Source organism: Lissotriton vulgaris, chromosome 6, assembly GCF_964263255.1.
Source record: "Lissotriton vulgaris chromosome 6, aLisVul1.2, whole genome shotgun sequence".
NCBI classification, from domain to species: domain Eukaryota; kingdom Metazoa; phylum Chordata; class Amphibia; order Caudata; family Salamandridae; genus Lissotriton; species Lissotriton vulgaris.
The window spans coordinates 1,760,552,965-1,760,578,608 of record NC_141694.1 but is presented as its reverse complement, the minus strand read 5'-3'; the positions used below and the strand labels follow the sequence as shown (position 1 = coordinate 1,760,578,608).

General features: G+C 44.5%; 1 protein-coding gene across 2 annotated transcripts in view; it reads right to left on the bottom strand.

The window, feature by feature from the left end:
* KIF13B (kinesin family member 13B) overlaps window positions 1–25,644 on the bottom strand; it is a 698,786-nt gene that overhangs the window by 459,730 nt on the left and 213,412 nt on the right. Inside the window, exon 3 of one of the 2 annotated variants that reach the window (XM_086928000.1) lies at window positions 7,517–7,529. The exons of the other annotated variant lie outside the window; for it this stretch is intronic. Within the exon in view, the coding sequence (XP_086784126.1) occupies window positions 7,517–7,529 (13 nt within the window). The remainder of the gene's footprint in view (window positions 1–7,516; window positions 7,530–25,644) is intronic. 2 annotated transcript variants of the gene reach the window in all.

The window sequence follows — 25,644 nt, the reverse complement described above, 5'->3', positions numbered from 1 at the left end:
TCCCAAAGGGTGGTTGTAAGCTGCTAACGACTAACTAAAGTGATCTGAAGCTGATGCCGCAGAGGAGGGGGACTGGAAAGATCAGTACCTCCGGTATCCTGCAGGTCCCCCGCCATGAAAGGACTGGGGTGAATGCAGCGAGGGGCTTGGGGGCCCGGCATTTCCTATATGCCAAACTTTTGGTGTAGCATGGGAAGGGCTGGAACATCAGAGAAATCTGTCTGGCAGGGGTTGGACGGCCCAAAGAATATGACGTGGCCAAGCTTTCCTTGAAGTTCTCCCAGGCAGAATCAGTTTTTTCCCCAAATATGTAGGATAAATCAAAAGGCAGATCCTTAAAGGGTGCCTGCACATCTTCAATAAAAACCTATGAGTTGCACCTACACAAGGCACAGGAGCACCAGACTATTGCAGACTACCCTCCCCAAGCAATTCGTTTTATGCATACCAGCCTGAATCACATTAACTACATCCTGACCATCATGAATGGTTTGACCAAAGGAGGTCCTAAACACTTCCCAGAATAGACACAAGATATCGCTGGCGATAACCCAGGGGGCATACATGTAATGGCCTAGTAGACAACCTGTATTGACCTACCTCAGGGATCGGCTGGCCGAATACAGCATATATTTCCAAAATGTCTAAATTCTTTTTTTACTCCGTTTCCGGAGGGTTCGTAGAGAATGAATTAGCATTCAGCTTGCTAATGGACGCTTCGACCATAAACTCTCCAGAGTAGGATGCTGTGTAAGAAAAGCAGGGTCACTGGGCACCGGTCTGTTGCGTCAGGCCACCAACTTGTTTGCTAGTGGGTTAGAGTAAGGGTTAGACCATGTACCCAGAAGAGTGTCTGTTAGGGCTTCATTGAAAGGGAGTAAGAGTTCAGAGGAAGCGGGTCAGAGTGCAAAACTACTTTAAGCAAGTCTTTCGTAACTTCAACAGAAGGTAGTAGTAGACTCAGGACCTCAGCAGCACGTCTGATCACTACAGCAAAAGAAGCCCTCTCTTTCATTGGTGGCCCAAGGAGGGAAATAAAGTCTGTATCAGGAACATTATAAAGCATACTGTCCTCCTGTAAATCCATGTATAAAGAGTCATCAAAAGGGGGTGGGGGAGGGAATTATCCCCATCATCACCATTGTAGTTCCGTGTGGTGGCAAACTCTGGTCATAATCCGAAGCAAAAAACTGTGGTAGGGGAGAGTGTATTGTCTAAATTGGGTTGCATGGGAACCAGGTGCACAGGAGTAGAGTTGGAGCACTACCTTGGTTCGGGTCTAGATGGTTTGGGGTCAAACACCAGCATCTGCAGTGGATCCTCCTCTGGTAGTGGCAATTTTGGAACCAGGTCAGTGAAAGAAGATTGGGTCAGATCTTGAAGCCGGAATGGAAGGAGTCACTGGAGTAAGTACCAAACCAAAGGCAGCTTTCAGATGCTCAGGCCGTACAGAGAATGGAGGATCTGCTTGTCGTAACCAAACTGGATGCACGTGTAGATCCTTGTAACCCGAACAGGTGACAGAGAGCGCCAGTATAGTGCCAAAACATGCAGCACGGCCTCCTTAAAGGTCTCACCCTGCTGCGGGCCGCATCAAAATCAACTGTGGGATCAGCTCTTCAATTGGTGATTAGGAGCGAGATCGAGAACAACCTTGACGCCCTCACAACTCCTCTTTAAATAGAGAGTATCAGGGTGAGATCAAGTCCAGCTTTACCTTTTTATTTAGTATTTGGTTTGGATTGTGTCCATGAAGAAAGACCTGCTGAGGGATAGGCTTCAAGAGCAGGGACATGTCTGCGCCCTCAACTTGGAATAGAACTTACACAAGGTCTGCAACTTCTGTCGATGTCCAACAATGTACAGTTTTGCTTCATGGTCTCAGACTGCCTTCAGGTGCACAAGGGCACATACATCGCATAACTTGGAGTCATGCTTCGAGCCCAAAGACACACACACCTTTTATGGGCCCATCGCCGACATCTGATTTCCATAGCCACAACATGATTTGAACCATGTTCCTTTGGGTGGGGGACATCATTCCCTTGCCTATTGGACTTCATTTAAAAAAAACGTGTCAAAGCAACAAAAAAGTGTATAGAGCTCTAGATCCGCGTTTGAAGGCACAGAAAGCATCTACTCAAGAAAAGGTTAGGTCTAAATAAGTGTGGCCTGACCATGGGACTGTCTGCTGAAAATATATTGTAGATCATTCTTTAATAATGGTCAAGGCAGTTCCTCGGATAAACTTCATTAAATCGATTTATATTCTCCTACTCTCGTCTCAATGCACGCAAGAGCTTCCTAAAGTCCATGTTTTGGCACTACAGCAAGAACATGTGTCCCTTAGATCTTTAGGATGACAAAAACGACAAAAATAAATACTATCTAGACTGTTGAAATAACGAAAACTAACACACACACACCCAAACACACACACTGCTACTCCAAAAACATCCTAATGTGGAGGTGCAAGAAGCTGTAATCTGAGCCAAGATTTGGACTTGAATGGCTAAGTACTGAAATACCATCACGCAGCTAACTCTGGCATGGCAACAATTCTCAAAATCTTTCATTGTGGTTTATTGTTTCTCAATATTGCATGCTTCAACCACTGAATCTCATTTTACCATCATATTTGCTACACATGAAAGCAAGTAACAATTCATCAATAAATGTTTTTGTGGATTAGACGAGAACCAGAAACCTGTCTTACATGTTCCTAGTATTTGTATAGCTTACTTCTACCACTTGTAAGGCCCTATTCCACTTTCGGAGTTTTATTTAAGTGCCCTTTCTGCAAGGATCTGGTATTGTTCAATTAATGTAGCTATAGTGATATGTTGTCATTATGTTTAATATGTGAAGACTAGTATCTTTAAAGTACTGCTTAGTTGTGGTTCAAACTGGTTCAGTGCGTAAAAAATGTAGCCATGTCTGCCAGAGATCTGTGTGACGCATATATTTAGGTGCGAGTGGTGGAATATTGACATTGTCCACTTCTAGGCATAAAGTGACTTTGTTGTTATGATGGCATTCTATACCAACCAAAAATGTTTCTTGTTAATGAGATGATTCTGAGGGATATCACATTTTAAAATAAAAGGAAAAAAACACAGATAGCTGCTGACAGTATTATCTATTAACACAAACTTATCAAGTTGGTTATGAATAAAGCAGGGAAATCAGTAGATCATCTAATTTCCAAAAAAAAAAGACATAAAAAAACAAATGGGACAACTGATAAAATTATTGATAAAATACCATAAATTCAACCAACGTACACAGCGCTACAGAAAAGTTGGCATATACTTGAAATATTATCACAGCTCATTCAAGAAGTTAAAGCCAACCCTCAAATGTCCCAGAGAAAATAGGACCAGAGCAAACAAGATGCATTTCCATTCAACTTTAACAAACAAATTCCTTGTATAACTGTCACACTGTTCAATATGTAAGGTCAGACTTAAGACCAAAGCATAAACATATTATCCCAATTACAGGAAATGTTCGGTCACAGGCCATTTGAAAAGCAAAATCACCCATCTAAATGCATCTATGATATTGTGCCCAAACAGGTTATCATCGTTATATCTCTAATGATGAGAATCACAGTAACATCAACGAAACATACAACAAATTAATACTGAATGAACACGATCTACAAAAACATGAACACAAGAGAGACTTCCATTTCTTTGCCAGTGAAAACACTCAAAAGGACAGAAGAATCGATCAATAACTTGACGTAAGAATGAAAGGGAACTATCTTGGGACTGGAGACAGTTCAACATGGCTTAAAAAATATGCAGAAATGTGTATTATTGGCTTTATAATATGTACTGTGTGACATATCAGTTGTAGGTTCAGAAAATTGTATTTTACACCACCAATTTAATTTAGGATCTAACAGTAGGTTTTCTTGAATATAACAGCTGTAAACAAGTACAATACGTGGTGCCACAGTGAAAGTTCTGCCTCATTAGACGAAGTTACAGATGTTTCAACTTTTAATTCCTTAACTCCTTTCAACTATGTCCATGGGGTTTACATTTGTTCTGACAATTATATAGGTTTCAGGTGCACACTTTTTCTACACACAAAACTGGCATTTATTTTTAGTCATTTCTAACTGCCCATTTTTTCATTAAGGCTAGAAACTCGTATTTCATTTTTAGATATGTAGCATGACTGTAAGAGTAATTAAAACATGAGGCCATAAAGCACTGCTTCGTGTTCAATCTACATATAAGAAAACTTATTTTGATGCATTTGTTCTCAGGGATTATAATTACTATTACTGTATAACACTTGGTTTACTTTGAATGTAAGCAGTGTCAGTTCAAGTGAAGTACATAATGAGTAAAACCTATCAACTTGGGAGCAACAGCAGTGTGGCCAAAGGACACCAGTGACAAATTATACCAACTGTCACAAATGATGCACAGTAACACCTGAATGCACTACAGCCTCTGCCCCCCCCCCCCCCCTCCCGTTCCTCCCTCTACCTGAGGGAGCTCTTTACACATAAATGGGAAGAAGGGAGGGCTGCACCCAGGAGTAAGTAGTGATAGAAGGTGGTAAAGGTGTCTGACTCCTCTAGAAGGCACTGGGCAGCATATGGTAAAGGTCTACATTTTCTCTATCCAGGCACTGGACAGGATATGGAAGGGTCACCATCTCCTCTAAGAGGCAACACAATGAAATCATTTTCTACTTACTCACAGGACGTGTCCTCTCTTTATTGCTTTTTTAGGCAAACACAAAAGGGGTGAGTTGACTAGGGTGTGAGACATTTGATCCAGGAGGACAGGAGGATTGAAGATTGTTATGCAAACAACTTTTAAAGAGTGCTACAAATGACATCTAAACGTAATATTAAAACTCTTTAAAGTAAATGTGGAGGGATGAAGAGAGTGAGCCATATCATTACCACTCCACAAACCACCCCACTCCCTGCACAGAATCTGTGCCCCTGAACCTCCCTGCTGCAGGAACAACGCTGAGTTCCAGACACGCCAACTAATCAGACAATATGCATTTCGGGAGGTTTTCCATCATAATTATGATATGATGATGATGATGTGCAACTGGTAGCTAGAACCACATGGAGCCTCCTGGGGGTGCAAGAATACACATGAGTTTGTGGATTCCTACATTGAATAGTGTGAGAAAGTTAAAATGGTGCATTTACTAAATTACACTGCGGTGTAAAAACAGACAATTGTGCACATTGTCAGACCGCACAGCCTTTCAAGAATCTCCATACTTCAGATATGAAAGGCTAAGACCAAGCACATTACACCAAGGTGTCCAAGGTGGAAACCAGTGCTCACCCCTGTTACGTTAAGGATGTACATATAGGACCTTTCAATGTGGATTCTTTTTAGCATGCTCTAGTTTAACATTCTAACACACAATGATACAGCGATTGGATCCAAAGGCAAAAAAAATGCATTGTTTTCTTAAGAAAGATTACTAAACACTTCTGACAGATCCCTTCAAAATTATTTTTATGTGTAGAACATGGGAGAAGAGGAATACAACTCCCCTAGCACTCTCCTTTCTACCTCCCAGAGTAAAACAGATTGTGTGTGACATATAGAAAGTGGCATTCTGAAGAAAGCAAGCCAGCAGGAGCTCAATTGTAGTACAGAAACATACACCTCTTATTGCCTGCAACCCAGGTATATGTGGTCTTTAGTTTTGGGTGGTCCTTGGGTTCAGAGGTTGGTCCTGTGGAATCATCTATTTCAAGTAAGAAACAGCCTTCCACAACATTAAGTACATTTCCCTATATGATGTGTGTTTCTCACTAGGAAGTACTTTAGGATTTAAGACATTAGACCTCAGAATAAGCCATAAGATACATATTTTAACAGAAGAGCCCGCTTGAAATAACTGTTGCCTTGAGAATCCAATCGGTGTTATAAACATGAATTTGCATGCGCAGTTCCCACCCTGATGGAATTGCATTCTAGCATTCTTCTTCTGCAGTGCATCAATCTCGCTGGCTTGTCTGATACCTTCCACTTCTTCACATAGAACATAACCGAATTCTCCAATAAGTATTGAGAAAGCCAGTGGTCCCAACTTTAATGTGCAAATGCCTGCTGACAGAATATGTGCACAGCTGTTCCCGCATGGGTTGCAGCTATGGAGTGTTGCGTGTGACACATTCATGAGTGTGTGGGGGGGGGGGGGAGGGGATAAAAAAGCAAAGGGGGTGAGGCTTGGGGATAGCATTGCCATCAGGGAATAGTGAGAGGTTCATTGGCAGTGAACCAGATTGGTTCAGAGAACTAGTTAAATCAAATATGCGACTCAAATTTGATTACGGATTTTAATTGTTTTCAATAAAACAATTCACTAATTAACTCGTTTCCAACATATTTATTGTTAATTTGAATTATGTTAATTTGAATTTTAATGATCAGTAAAACCATCCGTTCATTTGTAACACTACTAATTGAATCACTTTGAAATGTAAGTAGTTTAATTGAAATTAATTAAGTGCATGCTTAGTGAGAAAGGCAACACTTCGATTTTGTTTTCAATTGAATGCACTGATACACTCCACACCACAACATAAACTACACACATTTCCAACTGTGATTTTAAACAAATGAAGTCCTAGGCGTTAGCTATAGGCTCTTAACCTCTTACCCCTTATGACCTAACCCCTAGACACCAAACACTCAACCTCTCAACCTTAAAGCCTCTACCCCTCTTCCTCAAATACTGCATGCTATACCAAACCCTTAATCCATATAAAAGTAATCCTTTAGCTCTTGCATCCTTTCACACTACTCTTTATGTCAATCGATTTTTTAGACAAACGCTCTGGCAAGGAATCATTCATTTTTAGAGCTAATAAGTAAGACTTTTTTTCTCCATGGAAGTGTCTCTTGAAGTTTCACTGCTCTTCCCCATGCCCATTGGACATAGGTCACAGTTTAATTTGACTGATGAACACAAAGGTTTGCTTCGGTCTCTTTGGAGAGGGTTCCCTAAACCTATACAGCCCTATGCAAAGCATGATGCGGAGTACCATGGAAAGCGGAAATTGCCTACACTCACAGTTGCGCGACACCTCAAGGCACCCCGGTGGGCTGATCCAAAATGTGAATGACACTGGCCACCACACAATGGCTGATTTTGCCCTCTCTACATATGCCAATTGGGCTGATGTGTAATTTAACAGACACTTCAAGCAAGCAGTTGCTGAAGGGGGCTGACCCAAAGCCCCTCTGTATTATTTTTCTGTATTATGCATTATTTACCATCTGGCAAAACAGCTAACGCGGGCTCTTACACAAGACCTAGAAAAGGGCCCTTTCTAGACTCTGAACCTCTGTTACTATAGGAGCAATAGGCGCGTTTACAAAATAGCCCACCCGCCCTTTTCTGGGAAAACCTAGCACACCCTAGAATGATTCTGGACACATTAAACACTAGTTTGGGATCAGTATCAGCACACAGAGTTGATCTGCATTTATCCACACTGGCATCTTACCTTAGGCTGGCTCCTGCGTTCCAGAAGGGCACAATTGATGAGAAAAGAAAAAGGGAAGAAATAAAAAGAAACGCGTTACCAAAGATGCACCCTATATTAACACAGCCACAGACAAAAGCATCGCCATTGAGGCACTGCGTACAGCTTATTTTGGCGACATGTTAAAAAAATAATGACCAGTGATACTATGTTAACATTTGTGTACGAGTGCTTCACTCATTGCCTGGAGTATTTTCACTTTCTAGTCACTTAAAATGTGTTCCATATATTTTTGTTCAATTCTTAAAACACACCAATTAAATCCACAATTCCAATCCCCCCCCCCCCCAAAAAAAAACAATCCATGTGTTATTTAAAAAGAATCTGAGATGAGTGTTGGTTTACAAGGCTTCATTTTGAAGGCAGGCATCACTCGTCGATTTTGTTGGAGCAACTGAGGCAAATGGTTGTAGTTTCTGTAGTGGTGTAACAAGGTACCCACGAGAAGCGTGGCTAAATGGTTAGAGCGGCAGACACTGATGCAGAGGTCTAGCCCGGGACCAGGGTTCAATTCCCGCCTCGGCGGCTCTTGCACTCAATCTCCACGGACCTGATAATTCTCGCCTCGGTCCCTAGTCCAATCATGGGTCCCACTCTGTGACTCTGGGCAATAGCTTACTTAATCTCCACAACGGCCCCAGCAGCGCTTGGATGCCTGGCTTCACCTTGGGGGTGCCCAGGAGTGGACATCTCACAGGAAAGCCAGGAAGGGTTCCACAGCGGTATGAATACAGCGCTACGAGACCTCTGGGTAGAAGGGGCTATATAAATACAAACACATTTACAAGGTCAAGAAAGGTTACGGTTCGGACTAGCAAGGTCCAGGAGATTCACCAAAGCAAGTCGAAGGTCAGTGGTTTCTTGATCAGAATCTTGTCCACGTCAAATCAAGGGTCCTACAGCCAGGTAAGCCCTGAAGTACCCAAGGGAGAGGGTTGGACAGATTCAGGGGACCCTCCCAGGGGATGGTCTGGACAATGGGGAGGATACCCCCCTGTCCTTTGGCCACTATTGCACCAGAGCAGGAGCCAACGGCTCCCAGGACTGGTTTGAATTGGACTATGTACAGGGACACCAAATGTGCCCTATATGCAGACTTTCGGTCGCTGGCAAGTGCACCCACCCACCCCTAATACACTAAATCCTGTCTGGGAGATGGTCACACTTTCCCGTGCCAGGATGCCTATTGTTCCACCTTCCTCTGCTCGAGCTTGGCTCAGCAGCAGGAGGGCTGAAATGGGTCTCTGGTTGGCAGCAACCATTTTGTACTGCCCAGGACTAGAAGGCTGGTACCAGGAACACCAGGGACCCAACGAAGCTTGCTTCTGAGGGCTGGAATCATACCTCCAACACCAGTTACCGGTGTGGGGGTATGATTCCACAATGTTTGATACCACACACTATAGGGTTACTTTCAGCCGGTTTAGAGTTGGTCATCACGCGGTCCTATAATGCCACTCTATATGTAGTAAATGGCCGATGCACTGACAACCCGGGAGAATGGACTCCGTAGGCTGCAGGAATGTTCTGCTCATGCAGTGGCACCCTCTCACTTAGAACCAAGCACCCTGCCCTCAGGATTGTAAAGGCCTGCTAGAGGGGTGACTTATAGGTTTAAAGTGCAGTGACCCTTGGATATAGTAAACCTATATCTAAAGTAAGTGGTGCATGCATCAGCTTACACAGGCTGCAATGGCAGGCCTGTAGTTCCATTTTGCATGACCTCTCATGGCTGGCATAATGCATGCTTCAGCCCATGGGAGGCCTCTGGGGTACCTATGCCATGGGTACAGGTCTACCATATACTAGGGACTGACAAGGGCACCCGAGTATCCAATCTGGAGTACATAACATAACGGTTTAGGGAGAAAGCAGATAGACTGGGGTCCTGATTAGCAGGATCCCAGTCAGACCAGTCAGAAATCAGTTTAGCACCAGGCAAAACGTGGGGGTACAGATGCAGAAGGATCCTACCTTCCTACAACTCCACAAACAGCTCTCGGAGAGTTGAAATAAACAACATTGTAACATAACTAGAAACACAATAGAGCCAAGACATCATGGCACTCACGGTGCATTTTGGATGTTCCAAGCGCTTAACAATCATCTGAGTTAATTAACCATTAATGTAAATTAAACTGTGAGAACTACTAGAGCTTTGCAATTAAAGGGCTGATCATTTAATTAAAACAAACAAACAATATCTCATAGTCTCTCTTCCAATGAACAACAATCAGTAAATCAGTACACATATCCCTAGCCAAAAGAGTCAACCAAAACACTGAACATTCAACATACTCTCCATAAAAGTTCCCCAGGACAAAGAGGTCTAAAATGAAGATAACATGCTTCTTGGACTCCTAGAACCTCCCCACACTAGAGAGGGAAGTGGAGTCTCTAGTGGGCGACCACACTTTGGGAGAGATATCAGGGGCACTGACATCCATGCAAAGTGAGAAAATGCCATGCCCCAAAGGATTACGGGCGGAATTATTTAAGCAATTGGGGAGCCTGGTGGGACCCCATCTCTTGGCCATGTACAGTGACTCCTGTAAATGCGGCGGGGGCCTCTAGACCTCGGACATGCTATGATCACATTAATCCAGAAGGAGAGCAAACAAAGGGATGATTTAGCTGGTCATATCGCCCAATCTCTTTATTGAACGTGGAAAACAAGCTCCTGGCTGCCATATTGGCAAGCAGACTAAATGGGGTGATAACTACATTGATCCATAAGGACCAGACGGGTATTATGTCCGGTCGATCAATAAGACAGAGCCTATAGGTATACAGGTCACAATGGATCCTGATGAATTTCTGGGGTGGAACTTGGAGCCGCCACTGGCAAACCTGCATGGGGCTACGGACAGAAGGTGGAAGCTCCCTCTCCAGATTTTGGGATGGGCAGCTTTCTTAAAGATAACCTTTCCAAAACTCCTCTATATTATGCAGAATATGCCCATCCTGATATCTAAATCCTATTTTCTACGACTGGACGTGGAGGTCAGGCGGTTATTATGGTAAGGAAGAACTCCTTGAATAGTGCTGGCCACACAGCTGCTCGGTCTATAACAGTGGGATTGCACTTCCCCCAATTCCGTGCGTATTATTGGGTCTTCCAGATCTAAAAGATTAATGTCGGAGCACATGCCCTGGAGGACGTTTTGGCGGTCTGTTAGAGAGATGCTCTTCAGCAGACCAGTCATGGAGGCACTACTTCTATGGTGGACCTGACAGATCAAGTCTCTGGGCTCGATGCGGGCAGCACTGGTGGCATTGGGCCACCTGGATGGAAGGGCAGGGTGGCCAAGACCACACCCCTCTGGAGAGGTGGTGAGCTGCGTGAAGTCGGGAAACTAAAGGAATTTACCTAGTGGGATTTGGTCAGCACCTCCACTCTTGATGATGTGATTGAAGGTGTATTGGTGAAGTCCTTAGAGAGGGTACGGGAGGAATACGACTTAGCAGGTATGTAGTATTATAAATACGCACACCTTAAACATGCCTTGATGGCGGAGAAGATGGATTGGATGGACCGTCCGGATGCTGCCCTGTTGGAAAGTCATTTGCTAGGTGGCCCACTTGAGCGAGCAGAATCTACCATCTACAAGGTCATTCAAATTAATCTACCTGACTATCTGGTGAACCTCCTTAGACAATGGAACAGGATGTGGGAGACATTGAGGATGTGGACTAGAAGTGACCTTGACGCATCCCCGAGAGGTGGCTATATGGGAGTAGTACTGCCTAATTCAGTTACAATTCCTCCTTAAAGTCGATATACCCAGCAACACACTGCAAACAAAGGGAAACATCGTCAGACCAGACTGTCCCTGCTGCAGAGCCCCGGAAGGGACCTTTTTTTATATAATCTGGGGGTGCCCCGAGATTCACACTTATTTGGAAGGATATATCAAGACAGTTGGGCAACATATTGAAAGAGGAGATCCTATTTCTGGCTCGGTCTCTCCTTCTGGAAGTTCCAGGCAATGTACACTACCAGCCAGGAAGCAGATGTTCTGTCCCTAGGTCCTTTGGTAGCAAAGAGACATATTGCACAGGTTTGGGGGTGTGAACGCTGCCCTCCAAAGGCCGGTGGACAGTGGCTGTAAAGGTGTTTTGGCCGATGCAAGAAGTTAGAAAGCTCTCAACAAACACAAATATAATACAATATAATATAATATAATCTACTACATAGTAAATGGGGATTTACCACTTTTATTTACTTGTCATTAAAGCTGATCCACAGACCCTGGAGTCAGAATGCACGTCAAATACCACAAAACAAGCGCCCCTTTGTTAATCCGCTTTGATATTTCTTTAGATTAAAGCCTATTTTCAAATTAGCGCCGCCTTGGAGCACAGCATTGCTCTGGAATGTTGCTACGACTTTTGAATCAAAATGGTGGGCGCGCCACAGAAAATATTTCGCTACCCACCTCTGCCTGCTGTGTCCTGACTCACGGTGCACGCTCTGGGTGAAAATCTGCCTGGAGGAGGGGTGTAGAGGGCGAGGGATCAGGTGGGAAGCTTGACTTAAACGCAATCCTGCAGAGTTATGCAAGTTAGCCCATAGTTAAGTGGTATGTTTACGAGCAAGAGGAACCTGTGACTGCAAGAGTATAGTGTCCTACTTCGTCTCGACACTATTTATTCTTCCATTCTGAATGGTGTGAAAAGTGCAACTGTGATCCTGTGTTTAGTTCTCTAACTGCTGCAGGGTGGGAGGACTCTAGACCTGCGGTTCTTAACCTTAGATACCCCATGACCCCCACTGAATCATTGCTAAAATCTAAGTACCCAAAGTAAGTCATCACTGTAAGCCAGGGAGCCAACATTGTCCACGATTGCAACCTCAAAACAATACAGAAACCCGAATACACAAATAAAAAATGTTTTTTAAAATTTAATTCACAAACAAATAATAGAAAAATCAAAATTATAATTTTAATGGAAAGGTTGGAGTTTTTCTATATTCAGTTTTTAATGATAAAAGATGAAACAATATGCTCGATGGCAGCTTCGTCTTTTTGTTTCTAATTCATGCTCGCTTACTGTTGTACTTCAATTGCGGCCACCCAACAACCATACTATATTCTGCTTGCTGTGCTTCTGCTACATCCATCAATGAAGCTAAGGAGACTAACTTGATGTTTAGCCTCCAATTTCCTTAATATTTACAAAAGATCTAAAATTGGTTAATTTTACATTTTGCTTTTTTATATATACTTTATCTGCTAATTTTATTTAATTTTCTAAACAGCCGCAGCCCCCTCCTCCCCCCCCCCTCCCAGTAGAGGAACAAAACCTCCAGGTTAAGAACCACTATTCAAGAGGGGTATTGGTGCCCTATAGGGAGTGATACAAGGTCGTCATAGTGGAAAAGCTCCAGTTGACACCTCATTTCATTCTGCAGAAACATCACCAAGTGAAGCAGAGTATGGGACTCGGGGTCCCAGGAAAGTCACGACCAGCAAAGATCAGTGCAAGATTCAATTCAATCCCATTTACAAAGTGCACAGCTACCTCCAAAGAGGCGTCCCGGTGCTAGATGTAGAATGGGGAGATTTCTGGGAAAGTATGCTTCCGGACCAGGGAAGGGTATACTCAGATGTGAGTACCTTGCTCATTGCACCATCAGGATTCAAGCAAGCCGGGCCTAAGACGGCTGTAATGCCAGAAACCGGTCCCCGGAAGCTTGTTTCCTTCCCAGTAAAAGAATTGGCTTGGTAGTTTGGTCTGCCCTGTTCCCATGATGCACTGGGCCAGGGACAGACTAATTTGCATGTAGCCAGGTTCTGAGCTGGGATGGTGCAGTGAGCTAAAAAACGGTGATGGATCAAGCCCTGATCTGTTGACTGGGTATGAGTGTTCTGTTTAATTCAGAAACTCTGTCCATCACCACTCCCTTTTCTGAATCCGGACCAGGGAGGCAGCAGTGGACTTGGTGTAAACCTACCAGGTGACTGAGGACACAATGCTATAGAGTCCTGGACTTTTGTTTTTTTGCAATTCATAGTTTTCAGGTTCTTAGCTCAGTTGGATCAGCCTAAGCAAACCAGGACTACAATTGCCAGTAGGTATTGGAGAGATAAAATAAAATCCTGGACTGGAGGACCAGGTCCTTTGGTGAAAGAAGTCCTTTAGTAACCTTAAGTTGGGGCCAGTTTCTGGGAACGTAATTTCATGTAGTCAAGTGGTGAAACACAGGCAGACGCCAGACTGACTTTAAAAGCAACAAATGTGATTTCAGTGTGTTAGAAACCCTTTCAGACGCCCACGGGGCTCACTGGAGTTACTAAGCAGAACCATGGTGGTTGATGACTTTTACTCCTGATGTCCCGGGGCCCACCCTACTATGGATCCTGCTCAACTGGGCCAAGTACCTCTTCAGCACTTGACTATCAGTGGTAGCTGTGGTCAAGCAGTCAAGGCTCCCTTGGTGGGGGTGGGGACAGGTGTAGATACAGGTTCCTGAACAACTCTTAACTCAAAGCGCAAACTGAACAAACAATACATCAAATGCCCAGCAAAACACTTGCCTTTATAAGAAAATGTGTATTTTGTTTCTAACTCTACACATTCACAGAAGCACGACATTCAGAAACAACACCACACTCCCCCTTTAGGTCGGGTCTCTAGTAGTGTTCAGGCAAATCACGGTCTCACCCTCCTTCGTGTAACATGTTCGGGGGTATTCCCCATTCACTGGTGGCCATATCAAGGAATCTAAACTAACAGGCAGAACTCAAGAGTTCCTTTGACTCTTTAAGAATTTAGTCAAAAGTTTCTGTACCGCAGCACCATTAGCAACAAGTCCCCTGGAGCTTGACCATCCCAGTTCACGTCTTGCCCGCTCTCGCAGCATGGAACAGGTCGACGATAAAGCAGGGGCATTGGATACACCCCGCAACTCCTGCTGAATTCTGGGAAGTCAGACTGTTCGTGGCCCATGCAGCAGCACCTGGTAGTGCAGGCTCGTGAGCTGCGTTGCCGGAGGTTTCTTAGAAGTCGGAGTAGCTCCCGGCTTGCGATGATGCAGTAAGCTGACTTTGCTCAATGGGAGCGAAGGGAATCCTTTCTTCAGCTCCTGACTGGAGCCAGCAAGGGTGCTACACTGTCCACGCATCTCCGGCAGTCCTCAGTGGTCAGTCAGTGGCAGTTTCCTCGCAGTGCGTGCCAAACAGCGGATCGTAGCTTCAGTCTCTCCTTTGGGTGGTGGCTTGAATCCTTTGGTAACGTTGGTATCTGCAGCCCATCCTGGTATATGGGGTTGTCACGGGACATGGTGATATGGACATGGTGATATGGGCACAGGCTTGTCCAGTACAAGCGCCACAGTCATAAATCTTGGCCCTCCTCGGTGTGGTAACTTTACCAGTGGACCCCTTTAGAAACCGGGTCAAACGGAGTATGACAGAACAAGACCCTGCACGCCGCTCAACACATGGTCCCATCTATGGCAGCCCTCTAGTGGCATATGGTTGTCACCAAAACCAAACCTGCACACATGTGATGGCCCAATCGGTGCACAGCTTAATCCTCACACAGGACGTCCTCACAGAAGGGCTCCCCACCAGACCTTGCGCCCTCCAATCCTCTCCTCTTCCTCACGGGCACAATGATCTTAGAGAGCAGGCATGAGCTAGTGCTCCAAGTTCCAAGGCAGGTGATCTTGATTTCCTTGCGTGATGTCCCCCTGACCCAGCAGGGAGACTAGCAAGCTTTGGCCCTCAGTTCTGGTCACAGGCAGAAATCTTGAAGAACTTCCCATTCTCACAAAGTCTGCCTGGCTTCTTGGTGGATGACATATCGTTTGGTGACTCAACCTCCTGTTCCAATAGTCCTTTTCAAAACACCAACATGATTTCTAGGTCTTTGAAGTTTTATTTTGGGATTCTGCTTCTTCTGAAGTGGGCACTCACCCTTTTCTTCTTTCTTCATGAAAGATGTCGGTCACAGCAGGCACAACTCCGAAGCAGATTGTTGACAGCACAATTCATGCAAATGACCAGAGTTCACACCTGGATGTCTGCCACAGTTATACGTGCATCAAAACCTAATCCAAGACCCCCAGCTCTACACTTTCTGATTCCATGATATGCCCGATCTATCTTCATGAGATATACCCAAGCCCCTTCCCTGCGATCCATCACAGAATCGAAGAGTAGTCTTTTGAAGTGTAAAGGGAGTCTTTCTTTTTCCGTCCAGCCTGTCCCCACCCAGCTCACAGGAATGTAGCAATACATTCCTGTGAGTTGTCTGGGGGCATTCCTCTCCTCCTCATGTCTTCACTTGGCATGACTGGGCTTCCCTAAATGGAACCCAGGGTCCTCCATGTATTGTACCATTGCAGGCACATTTACTATGTGCATATCCAAAGCACACTCTCTGTCCAGCACGGTTCCTCCATGCATTGCACCCTTGCACATACACATGCATTCAGCATACACACTTTGTCTGCACGCGTTGTACAGCACTGAAACTTTTCTATATTTAACTGGAGTGCACTCTTTAAAGACACAGACACCGACAGCACACACACTCACTATGTGTGGGCTTCACAACACTTCTCCCTTCATGTACTGGACTACACGCAAGCACACATACATCCAGCACATGCTTTTATTGGAAATGCACAGGACTACATCTGCAATGTATTCCTCTCAGGCATACAAACACCCAGTACATGTACTAACCACACTTTCACTGCACAGTACTGCTCCATCCTTGTACTGAGCCCTTCCTAGGCACACATACAACCAATGCAGAGTCACTACTCCTGCGATGTGCAGCACTCCACATCTTACCTTTGTAGGCCAAGGGTGACTTAAGCACAGAGCAGCAGTACCTTTGAAAAGGTGAGTGAGCCTGTAGGCTTCACTCTAACGACACAGGGTAAAAAGGTCCTGTTCACTACTACTAATCACTACACAGTATGCTGCCATCACCACGCTGCTTAACACCTGGTGAAGGTGGTGGCCTTCCACTGCTTTGAGGGCAGTGCTTTGGGCGCCCCTCTCGGTACAACAAGACCACAATCCGTGGGACAGGCCTATGTCATGGCCCACAGGCATGATCCGTGTTCGCCCATAACAAAAATAGGTAGCATAAGGGATCTTTTGTCCTTGACAGTGAAACCTTTGCAACAGCCCTGTGTTTTCTGTTCTAGATAACAGTGAACAAAGTGTTCTTGACAAATGTTCCATCAGAGTAGTGGGTGCCCTTCCAAGTACTGAAACCTCATTGACTGCAACCAGGCACGCAACACCCATTGGGCTCACGGGTCTTCAGCCCCCCCTCCCACCTCCACCCTCCCCACCCCGTCGTGTGTGTCATCCCGGGCGGAGACAGCTTTGCGGGCTGGTGATCCTCTAATTGCAGCTGCACCCGAGTACTTAACAGGTCTTTAAAAGATCATTTACTTGTAAATGAGGGTTTTGTTGTGTGTTCACCCCTACTTACTCTAAACCATGTCTCCTAAGTAGGTTTAAGGTTAGAAATAGAAGTGATTCTTTATAACCTTATGACAAATGAATGGCGAATGAATAACAAAATCAAGAGCAAAAGTAGGGCAAAGTAGACAAAAGAAATAAAATCACTTAGGATTAATAACACTAAGCAAACAATAATTATCAAAAATAAAGCATAAAATGTATTCACCTCCCGAACGGGTTACATTCTAAAACATATTAAAAACAATTAATAAAAACCACCAACAGTGGTAATGTCATACATCTATTTGCAGTCAAGGGTTCAACAGTCATGTACAGTCAAGAGTGAAACAGTCGAAGCGGCGTTTCGGTGCTTTGTTTGATCTTCACACCTTCTTCAGGACATTTACAACAATTGACTTGGTATCGGTGTTATTCTTGGGAAGAGTATATCAATTCTTATCCACTGTATTAATGATTTCAAGCAGTTCTACTATCACTGGAGCTTCAATTCAAATGTACGAATATTCTGTATGCACGGAGGGGCCACCGTTGATAAATGGAGGTAATTCCTTTAGACAGTTGTGGACCTGTTGTTATATCAGGTTCGTTATAGTGCTTGCTAAAATTGATGATATTTGCCGATGTAAAGCTTCTCTTGTTTGAATTTGTAGAGAGAATCTGTGACTCTTGTGTGAAGAATACGGCCTCCCTGCTCCTCCGTGCTCTCGAGTGTGTAGACGCCTTCGTGGTGATGCGAGGTCTGCAGACCACGAAGGCGTCTACACACTCGAGAGCACGGAGGAGCAGGGAGGCCGTATTCTTCACACAAGAGTCACAGATTCTCTCTACAAATTTAAACAAGAGAAGCTTTGCATCGGCAAATATCATCAATTTTAGCAAGCACTATAACGAACCTGATATAACAGGTCCACAACTGTCTAAAGGAATTACCTCCATTTATCAACGGTGGCCCCTCCGTGCATACAGAATATTCGTACATTTGAATTGAAGCTCCAGTGATAGTAGAACTGCTTGAAATCATTAATACAGTGGATAAGAATTGATATACTCTTCCCAAGAATAACACAGATACCAAGTAAATTGTTGTAAATGTCCTGAAGAAGGTGTGAAGATCAAACAAAGCACCGAAACGCCGCGTCGACTGTTTCACTCTTGACTGTACATGACTGTTGAACCCTTGACTGCAAATAGATGTATGACATTACCACTGTTGGTGGTTTTTATTAATTGTTTTAATATGTTTTAGATTGTAACCCGTTCGGGAGGTGAATACATTTTACGCTTTATTTTTGATAAATATTGTTTGCTTAGAGTTATTAATCCTAAGTGATTTTATTTCTTTTGTCTACTTTGCCCTACTTTTGCTCTTGATTTTGTTATTCATTCGCCATTCATTTGTCATAAGGTTATAAAGAATCACTTCTATTTCTAACCTTAAACCTACTTAGGAGACATGGTTTAGTGTACCTAACCAACTACAGGAAAGACGGGGACCCCAACACCTTTTCTAACGTCAAGATCCCCCTCCCTGTCATATCACAGGGGACCCTCCATCTTTATTGTATACACCCCTACTTACAGCCACTGTCTATGGTTGGAAGAATTAGCCCCCCCCCCCCCCGAAATATTTTTCAGTCCCCCCTCCGCCCCAAAACTTGGCTCTAGTTGCCCCCCTGACTGCAACGCAGGGACTTCCGAGATATACCCACAAGCAGCCAGATGATGAACTGCGGGGTACATCTAGTCCAGATGCTGCTAGGTTACCACGTCTCTTTAGTGCCAGGATACACGCTGGGTCACAGTGCACTTTATAAGTAACCATTACATTGCATTGCATAGCAACAGGCGCACATGCACACTCAATTACACAACCCCTTACTCAGACCAACCAGGCCTGGGAGTTTGACAACAAACCATTTAAGGGCCGAGAGGTGGGTCTGTGGACAAAACTGGAATTTCCGGATTCTGCGGCTAACCTAACACAAAGTTCAGGTGTAGGGTGTGGCCACAGAACAAACTTTGCATCAAAATAATGTAAATGTTTTTTGAAAGAATCTCTTGGGACTTTCTGTTCAGAGTCGGGCAAGAATTAAAAAACAGATATAATACAGGAAAGAACATACAGTATAGTCTAAAGTCATGGGCCATTTTTGCATTTATTAAATACATTCATCTAACAGCTGTACTTGTATTCCAAAAGAGAAGACAGCAACAGGTCTCCCTTCTTTCAAAGTCACACCTGCAGTCTAACAAAACCGAATTCACCCTTTTCCTTCTATTAACCCGACCAACCATCCGCATGAACTCTAGTGCTTAATCTGAGCCACAGGCTGCTGGCCCATCTTTGGAGATTAGTACCTATTTTTACTCTTCAAACATTCACCGAGCGCTAGAGCGGGCAACACACAGAAAGTGTAAAGAAGCAGAAAGAGAGAGACGTAGAAACCGCCACAAGAGAAGAAAGCTGGAACCTGCAAGAGTAAGATAAACAGGGTGGTGTGTGTCTAGTAGTGGACTGAAGAGGCATGGGGTGGACTCAAGACTATGCAACCTTAGTATTCGGCGCAACAACATGAAATATCACCAGCCACAGGCTTCTGAGCAGATCTTTGGCACCAGCCACATTTTTTTACAAATTAAGCACGGGTGCACTCACATACCTTCCTTCCACCAATGATCACACCCTATAAATTTGATCCACCACAAAGAAACTGGAGTAAATGCATGGAATGATTGTCTTGAGAGCCTACAACAAATCTGTATAACCTGCAACTATTGGATTAATCATCCTTGGCAGAATGATGCCAGGTGTAAAGATTTCCAATGCCTCATCAGGGGTAGTTACATATAAATGCAATTACAACACAATACAATGTAACCAATCAGAACAAAAGCTGATTCACATACCCCAAGATCAGGCTTCCATAACCTGATATAGAGGACTGGTTTGTTCTGCATTTTTCTCAAAGTTGAACGTGGCACTCTACTTCAGTTTAGTACCAGATCTGGGAATGGTGAGACAAACCCTGTGCGGCCACTTCAGCCCCCTTCTCAACTTGGAGGGGGAAAAGGCTAAAACCAACTGTGCAAAACTAAGGAAAGGTAGTTAATAATAAATAGGTCGTTTTGGAAAAAGCTAATTACTTACTCGATGCAAGATGAAGAGGATAGCAAGAGGATTACACCAGAGACTAAGAAAGCTCTGCAATGCTTAATTTGTCTTCAAGACCAAATGTTATTTTTTATTGATGAACCAGGCCCTTTTTATAGGGTTAAACCCAAACTTTTTGCCTTCCTCCTCCTATTTTTCTGACCCTCTTTTTGTTGGTTTAAGGACTTTACCACTGCATATCACTGCTAAAGTGAATTGTGCTCTCTCCTCTGAAACATGGTATGATTGGCTTACACCTGTTTGGCCTATTTAGTTTACTTATAAGTCCCTTATAAAGTGGTATTCAATGTACCCAGGGCCTGTAAATTAAATGCTACTAATCTGCCTGCAGCACTGCATGCGTCACCCACTGACGTAGCCTTACAAACCTCTCAGGCCTGGCACTGCAGGGCTGGCGTGCATAGTTTACTGCCACTTTGACTAGCCATTTAAAACTACTTGCCAAGCCTTAAGCTCCCCCTTTATTACACACAAGTCGCCCCTAAGGTAGGCCCTAGGTGGCCCTATGGACAGGGTGCTGTGCAAGTAAAAGGGTAGGGCATTTGGCTTCTTTTGTGCCATGTCCTGGTAGTGACAACCAGCCTATTTTGTTTCTCACAGCTGTGAGGCCTACTCCTCTCAGTGGTAACTGGCAATTTCTGATCTGAAAGAAGTAGGACCGCCTTTATTAGTAGGTTTAGAATAGTAGTGAAAAATCCTGCTTATTGGTGTAGTTCGATTTTACATTACTATTTTAGAATTCCACTTGTAGAAAGTGACAAACACAACAAGGTGATGGACGGAGTGCTGAAACTTTTCAAAAACTCACACCCAGTCAAGAGATCTGGGTTAAATCCATAATTTGTTTGCTCACCATGCCACCCCAGTATAGACCCACCTATATGCAAATCAGTCTTGACCCTGGTCCTTAAAGGAACAGTCCAACCCGATCTGCCTGGCCAGGTCCTCTGTAGTCTGGAAACAAGCCTACTAGTACTGGTTTCGGGGGCTGAGAGCTGTGCCGTGCCGCAGCACCCGCTGAGTGTTCCTTGTGGCTTGAGGGCCTCACCCAGTTGCCTGGCAACCTCAGCATGCACTCGTCAGACTTTCTCTGAGGCCACAGGACTGGACGATCAACGCATTGTCCAAAGCCCGCGGCACCTGTGAACTGGGCCCCGTGTGCAAGGCTGTCGACAATCGAGGAAGGGACAGCACACCGGTTGACTGTAATTCCCTTAAAGGGAGCGCCCCCACTTGCTTTTAACTCAGTAATCACACCAACTCAAAGACCCGAACGGTCTTGACCTTGTTGAGTGCGCGACTCCCCTTCTGTCAACGTGGCCCCGGTGTGCAAGGTACACTGGTACCGCCATAACAGAACGCTGACCCACCTGCATTACCAGAGCTGTGCCGGAGCCCAAATCCACTGTCAGCAATGCGGGCCCCGGAAGTGAAGCCCACCTACATCCAGAGCGGCTGCTTTTCAACCAGGCACTGCGCCTGCAAGATCCGAGTGATCCACTCTTTACCTCACAACACAGAGGGCAACTGGGGGAAACTTACTTGCAATGTTGGTCCCTGTGAGGCAGATTCAAAGTCTCCTCATTCTCGGAGGTTCAGACGGCCATGGGGAGGAACTGTAAAGTTACTGTTAAAGTAGAAGGGCAGGCAGTCTTCCTGCCTTTTCAAGACAGGGCCTCCTAACCCTTACACGATTAATTGGATTAATGCGCTCTTTACTGACGATACGTCTACTTCATAAGGGAAGGCCGGAAACATATCCGTTTTGCTCATTTGACATGTGTTAGTACCGCCAGCACTGAGTACCTGCAACTGTGCCTTCGTGGAAAGTAGTTGCTATATTTCTATGGCTGAGATCAAGTGTCCTTCCCTACACTGGGTACCATCTTGAGAACTGTGCAATTTCAAGAAAAGTATACGGATGATTTCTAGGTCTTTGTTGCCCTTATGCATTTAGTGATATCTAGACAATTACATTCGGTATTGCTATCATTTTGGTCTTCGTGTGAGTAATCTATTTTGCGCATTCACTGTAATACTGACAATTGCATAATCAGCAAGCTAATTATTGAGTCACGTCATGTTGGTCTTGTTTCAAGTACAATATAGTAACCTATTTTTACATAACCATATGTGGAGTTTCCTTTGAGGTGTTTTCATTGTGTTTGGGTGCGAGTGTGTTGTGCAAACGCTTTACAGATGGTCACTGATAAGTCTGACTGTTCGGCGCCAAGCTACCAGAGGGTGAGCACAGGTTATCTTTGGTGTGTAACTTACTGGCCCTGACTATAGTGGTGGGTTCTGCCTGGAATAGGTGCATACCCTAGACAACCAGAAACATCTAACATTCATCTACAGACTTTCACTTAGAGCAAGAGAGAGAAAGGCAATAAAATAAGAACAAAGGAGGAAGAGAAGGCTAGGAAAAAACTAATGAATAGAGAAAGGTGGGATGAAAAACAATACATGACAGTGAGATAGAGAGCCAGGAAGTGGAAGGTGGTGGCAGACAGAGGCAGGACCTGAAATCAAAACTAAGCAGGCTGGGTATCCACCAAACCGGGCATTCTGCAGCGGCGAGCTCTAAAGAAAAACTATGGGCACCTGCACTTAGGGTTTCTTGTTTTTAACAAATGAAGTACTTGTCAAGAGGACCCGACTGCAATAATCTAAAGAGGCTATATTGATCTATAGATACCCACAAACAAACCACTGCACTTATTTCTTTAAAAAAAAAAAAAAAACAATAAGGACCTCAAGATACTTGAGAAAGTACATACTGGTTAGACTAGAGGTCCAGTGGGCTTTTCCCCTGTCACTTTGTGAGTATCTACAAAACCCTAAAGAGGCGAGACCTAGTTTCCTTTTTCAGAAACCACCGAACAGGTACAGTTGGTCTCTACAGCTATTGCCCGATTAACAATACTTTAAGTAGCACTGTAAAAAAAAAAAAAAGGCCTGGGGGTAATTAAAATTAGAGTCCTTCAACTAATGGTCAGACTAGAATAATCTGAATTATGTCCAGTCAAGACACTGTATTTGTATTTATATCGCGCATAGCTCACCATTAGGTCTCGTAGCGCTAACAGGGTGACAATTTTAAACGGATTTATAAGGAGAAAGAGTGTCTCAGGGTTTAAAGAGCCATGTCTTGAGGTTCTTGCGAAAAGTTCTTAAATTGGGGTCTGTTCTTAGGTCCAGGGGCAGCGAGTTCCAGCTGTAGGACCGACTTTAGAAAAGCATCTGTCGCCGTTCCCAACTGTCCGAACATGGGGGGTCTTTAGCAGTAATTGGTTGGACGAACGCAGGTTTCTCTCTGGACAGTACCTTTGCAATTTAGTTTCTAGGTAAGCGGGACCCTGTCCGTTTAAGGACTTATGTACTAGGCAACAGACCTTGAACTTAATACGTCTGTTGACCGGCAGCCAGTGTAGTTGTCTGAGACAAGGAGCCGAGGGGGTGCGAGGGGGCAGATCCAGGGTAAGCCTGGCTGTGCTGTTCTGCAGGGTCTGGAGCTTGGCTATGGTGGTAGAGTTGATGTCCGCCAATAGCGCATTTCCACAGTCTAATCGGCTGGTAATTAGACCCTGGATTAGTGGTTTCCGACTAGACAGAGGGAGCCACTTGAAGATTTTTCTAAGGCTTTTCATTAGGCCAATGCATGTATGTACCACTTTATTAACATGTGGCAACATCGTCAGCTGATCATCCATGGTTACTCCTAGGTTTCGGACGGTGTTCTTCGGGGTTGGACAATGGCCTAATTCTGCAGGCCACCAATCTTGTTCCCAGATTTGGTGGGCCGACCCAAAAAGCATGATTTCTGACTTATCTGCATTGAGCACGAGATAATTGTCGGTCAACCACCACTTGATGGCCATCATGCAGGACTGGAATCTGGCCTTTGTGTCGGCTGGGTTTGGCCCTAAGGTGATCAGGATCTGGGTGTTGTCGGCGTAAGACACCGTTTGAAACCCATGGTCCCTGATCACCTTCGTCAGGGGTGATATATAGACGTTAAATAACGTGGGACTTAATATCGAGCCCTGGGGAACACCTATACTATTTTCTGCTGACTGACAAAAAGGGCCCTGTTTTTACCCTTGATTTTCTGTCGGCCAGATAGCTCTGGATCCAGCTCAGGGCATTACCTCCGACACCAACCCCCACTAGTCGCTCTAATAGGACAGTATGGGAGATGGTGTCGAAGGCTGCCGAGAGATCTAACAGTATCAGAATTGCTGATTTTTTTTAGTCCAGTGCTAGGCGGATGTTATCCACTACTTCAAGCAGTGCAGTCTCCGTACTATGATGGGCTCTGAATCCAGATTGCGTGGCATCCAATATCTTATTGTCCTCAAGATGTTTTACTAGTTGAGTACTGACAATTGATTCCATCATTTTGCCGAAAAGAGGGAGGAGGGCTATTGGGCGGTAGTTTAGTGGTTGGTTATGGTCTGCATTGGCATTCTTTAGGATTGGTCTAATAATGGCTTCTTTCCACCTAAGGGGAAAAGTGTTTCGTGAGAGTGATAGATTGAAAATGGATGTTAGTTCGTTAACTATCACTGGGCCTACCTTTGCTAGAATCTGTGGGGAAGCTGGGTCATTTGGGGAGCCTGATTTCATTTTTTCCAGTTTATTTTTTACCACTTCTGCCGTGATGGGACTGAATTCTGATAGCTGTGCTATTGGTGTCTCTGGGGGAGTGTGGTCTTTTGGCAAGAGGCTGACCTATCCAAGACTGAGTTCGGAAGGGACATATGGATGTTATTAATTTTATCCTTAAAGAAGGTAGATAGTTTGTTTGCCCATTCCTGGGATTCCGGTGCGGTTGCTTGACAGGGGAAAGGGTTGGTAAATTCCTTTACTATGGTGTACAGTGCTTTCTGACAATTCCCTGCCTGATTTATTTTTTCCCCTCAAAAAGCTTTTTTTGCCGCAGCTATTTTGGCCATATAGTCTCGGTGCGAGTCTTTGTATAGGGTTTTAGCCTCTGGTTGTTTAGTTTTTCGCCAGCGTCGCTCTAAAGCCCTTGTGGCCTGTTTTGATATTTTGGGATCCGCTGTAAACCAAGGGCAGCTCTTAATAGGTCGTTTGGTGGGGCGTTTAGGGGCAATGAGGTCTAGGGCTTTTGTAATGGCATTGTCGAATTCTATAGCAATCTGATTGACTGATTTATCAGAAGTTAAAAAAGGGGGAGTAAAACCCTTCTGAAAGGTGTCTACCCTGATCTTTGACCAGGATCTGCTCAGATTTATCGGTTTAGGATACCCTGAGTGCTGTGAGTTAGTTTTGATAGAAAAGTTTATAAGCGAGTGGTCTGTCCATAGGACAGAGAGCTCCGTGAGTGAGATATGCTGCGAATTGGAACATATAACGTCGAGGGTATGACCCGCAACGTGAGTGGGGCCACTTTCCAAAATTGTTAGTGCCAACGAGTGGATACTATTAATCAG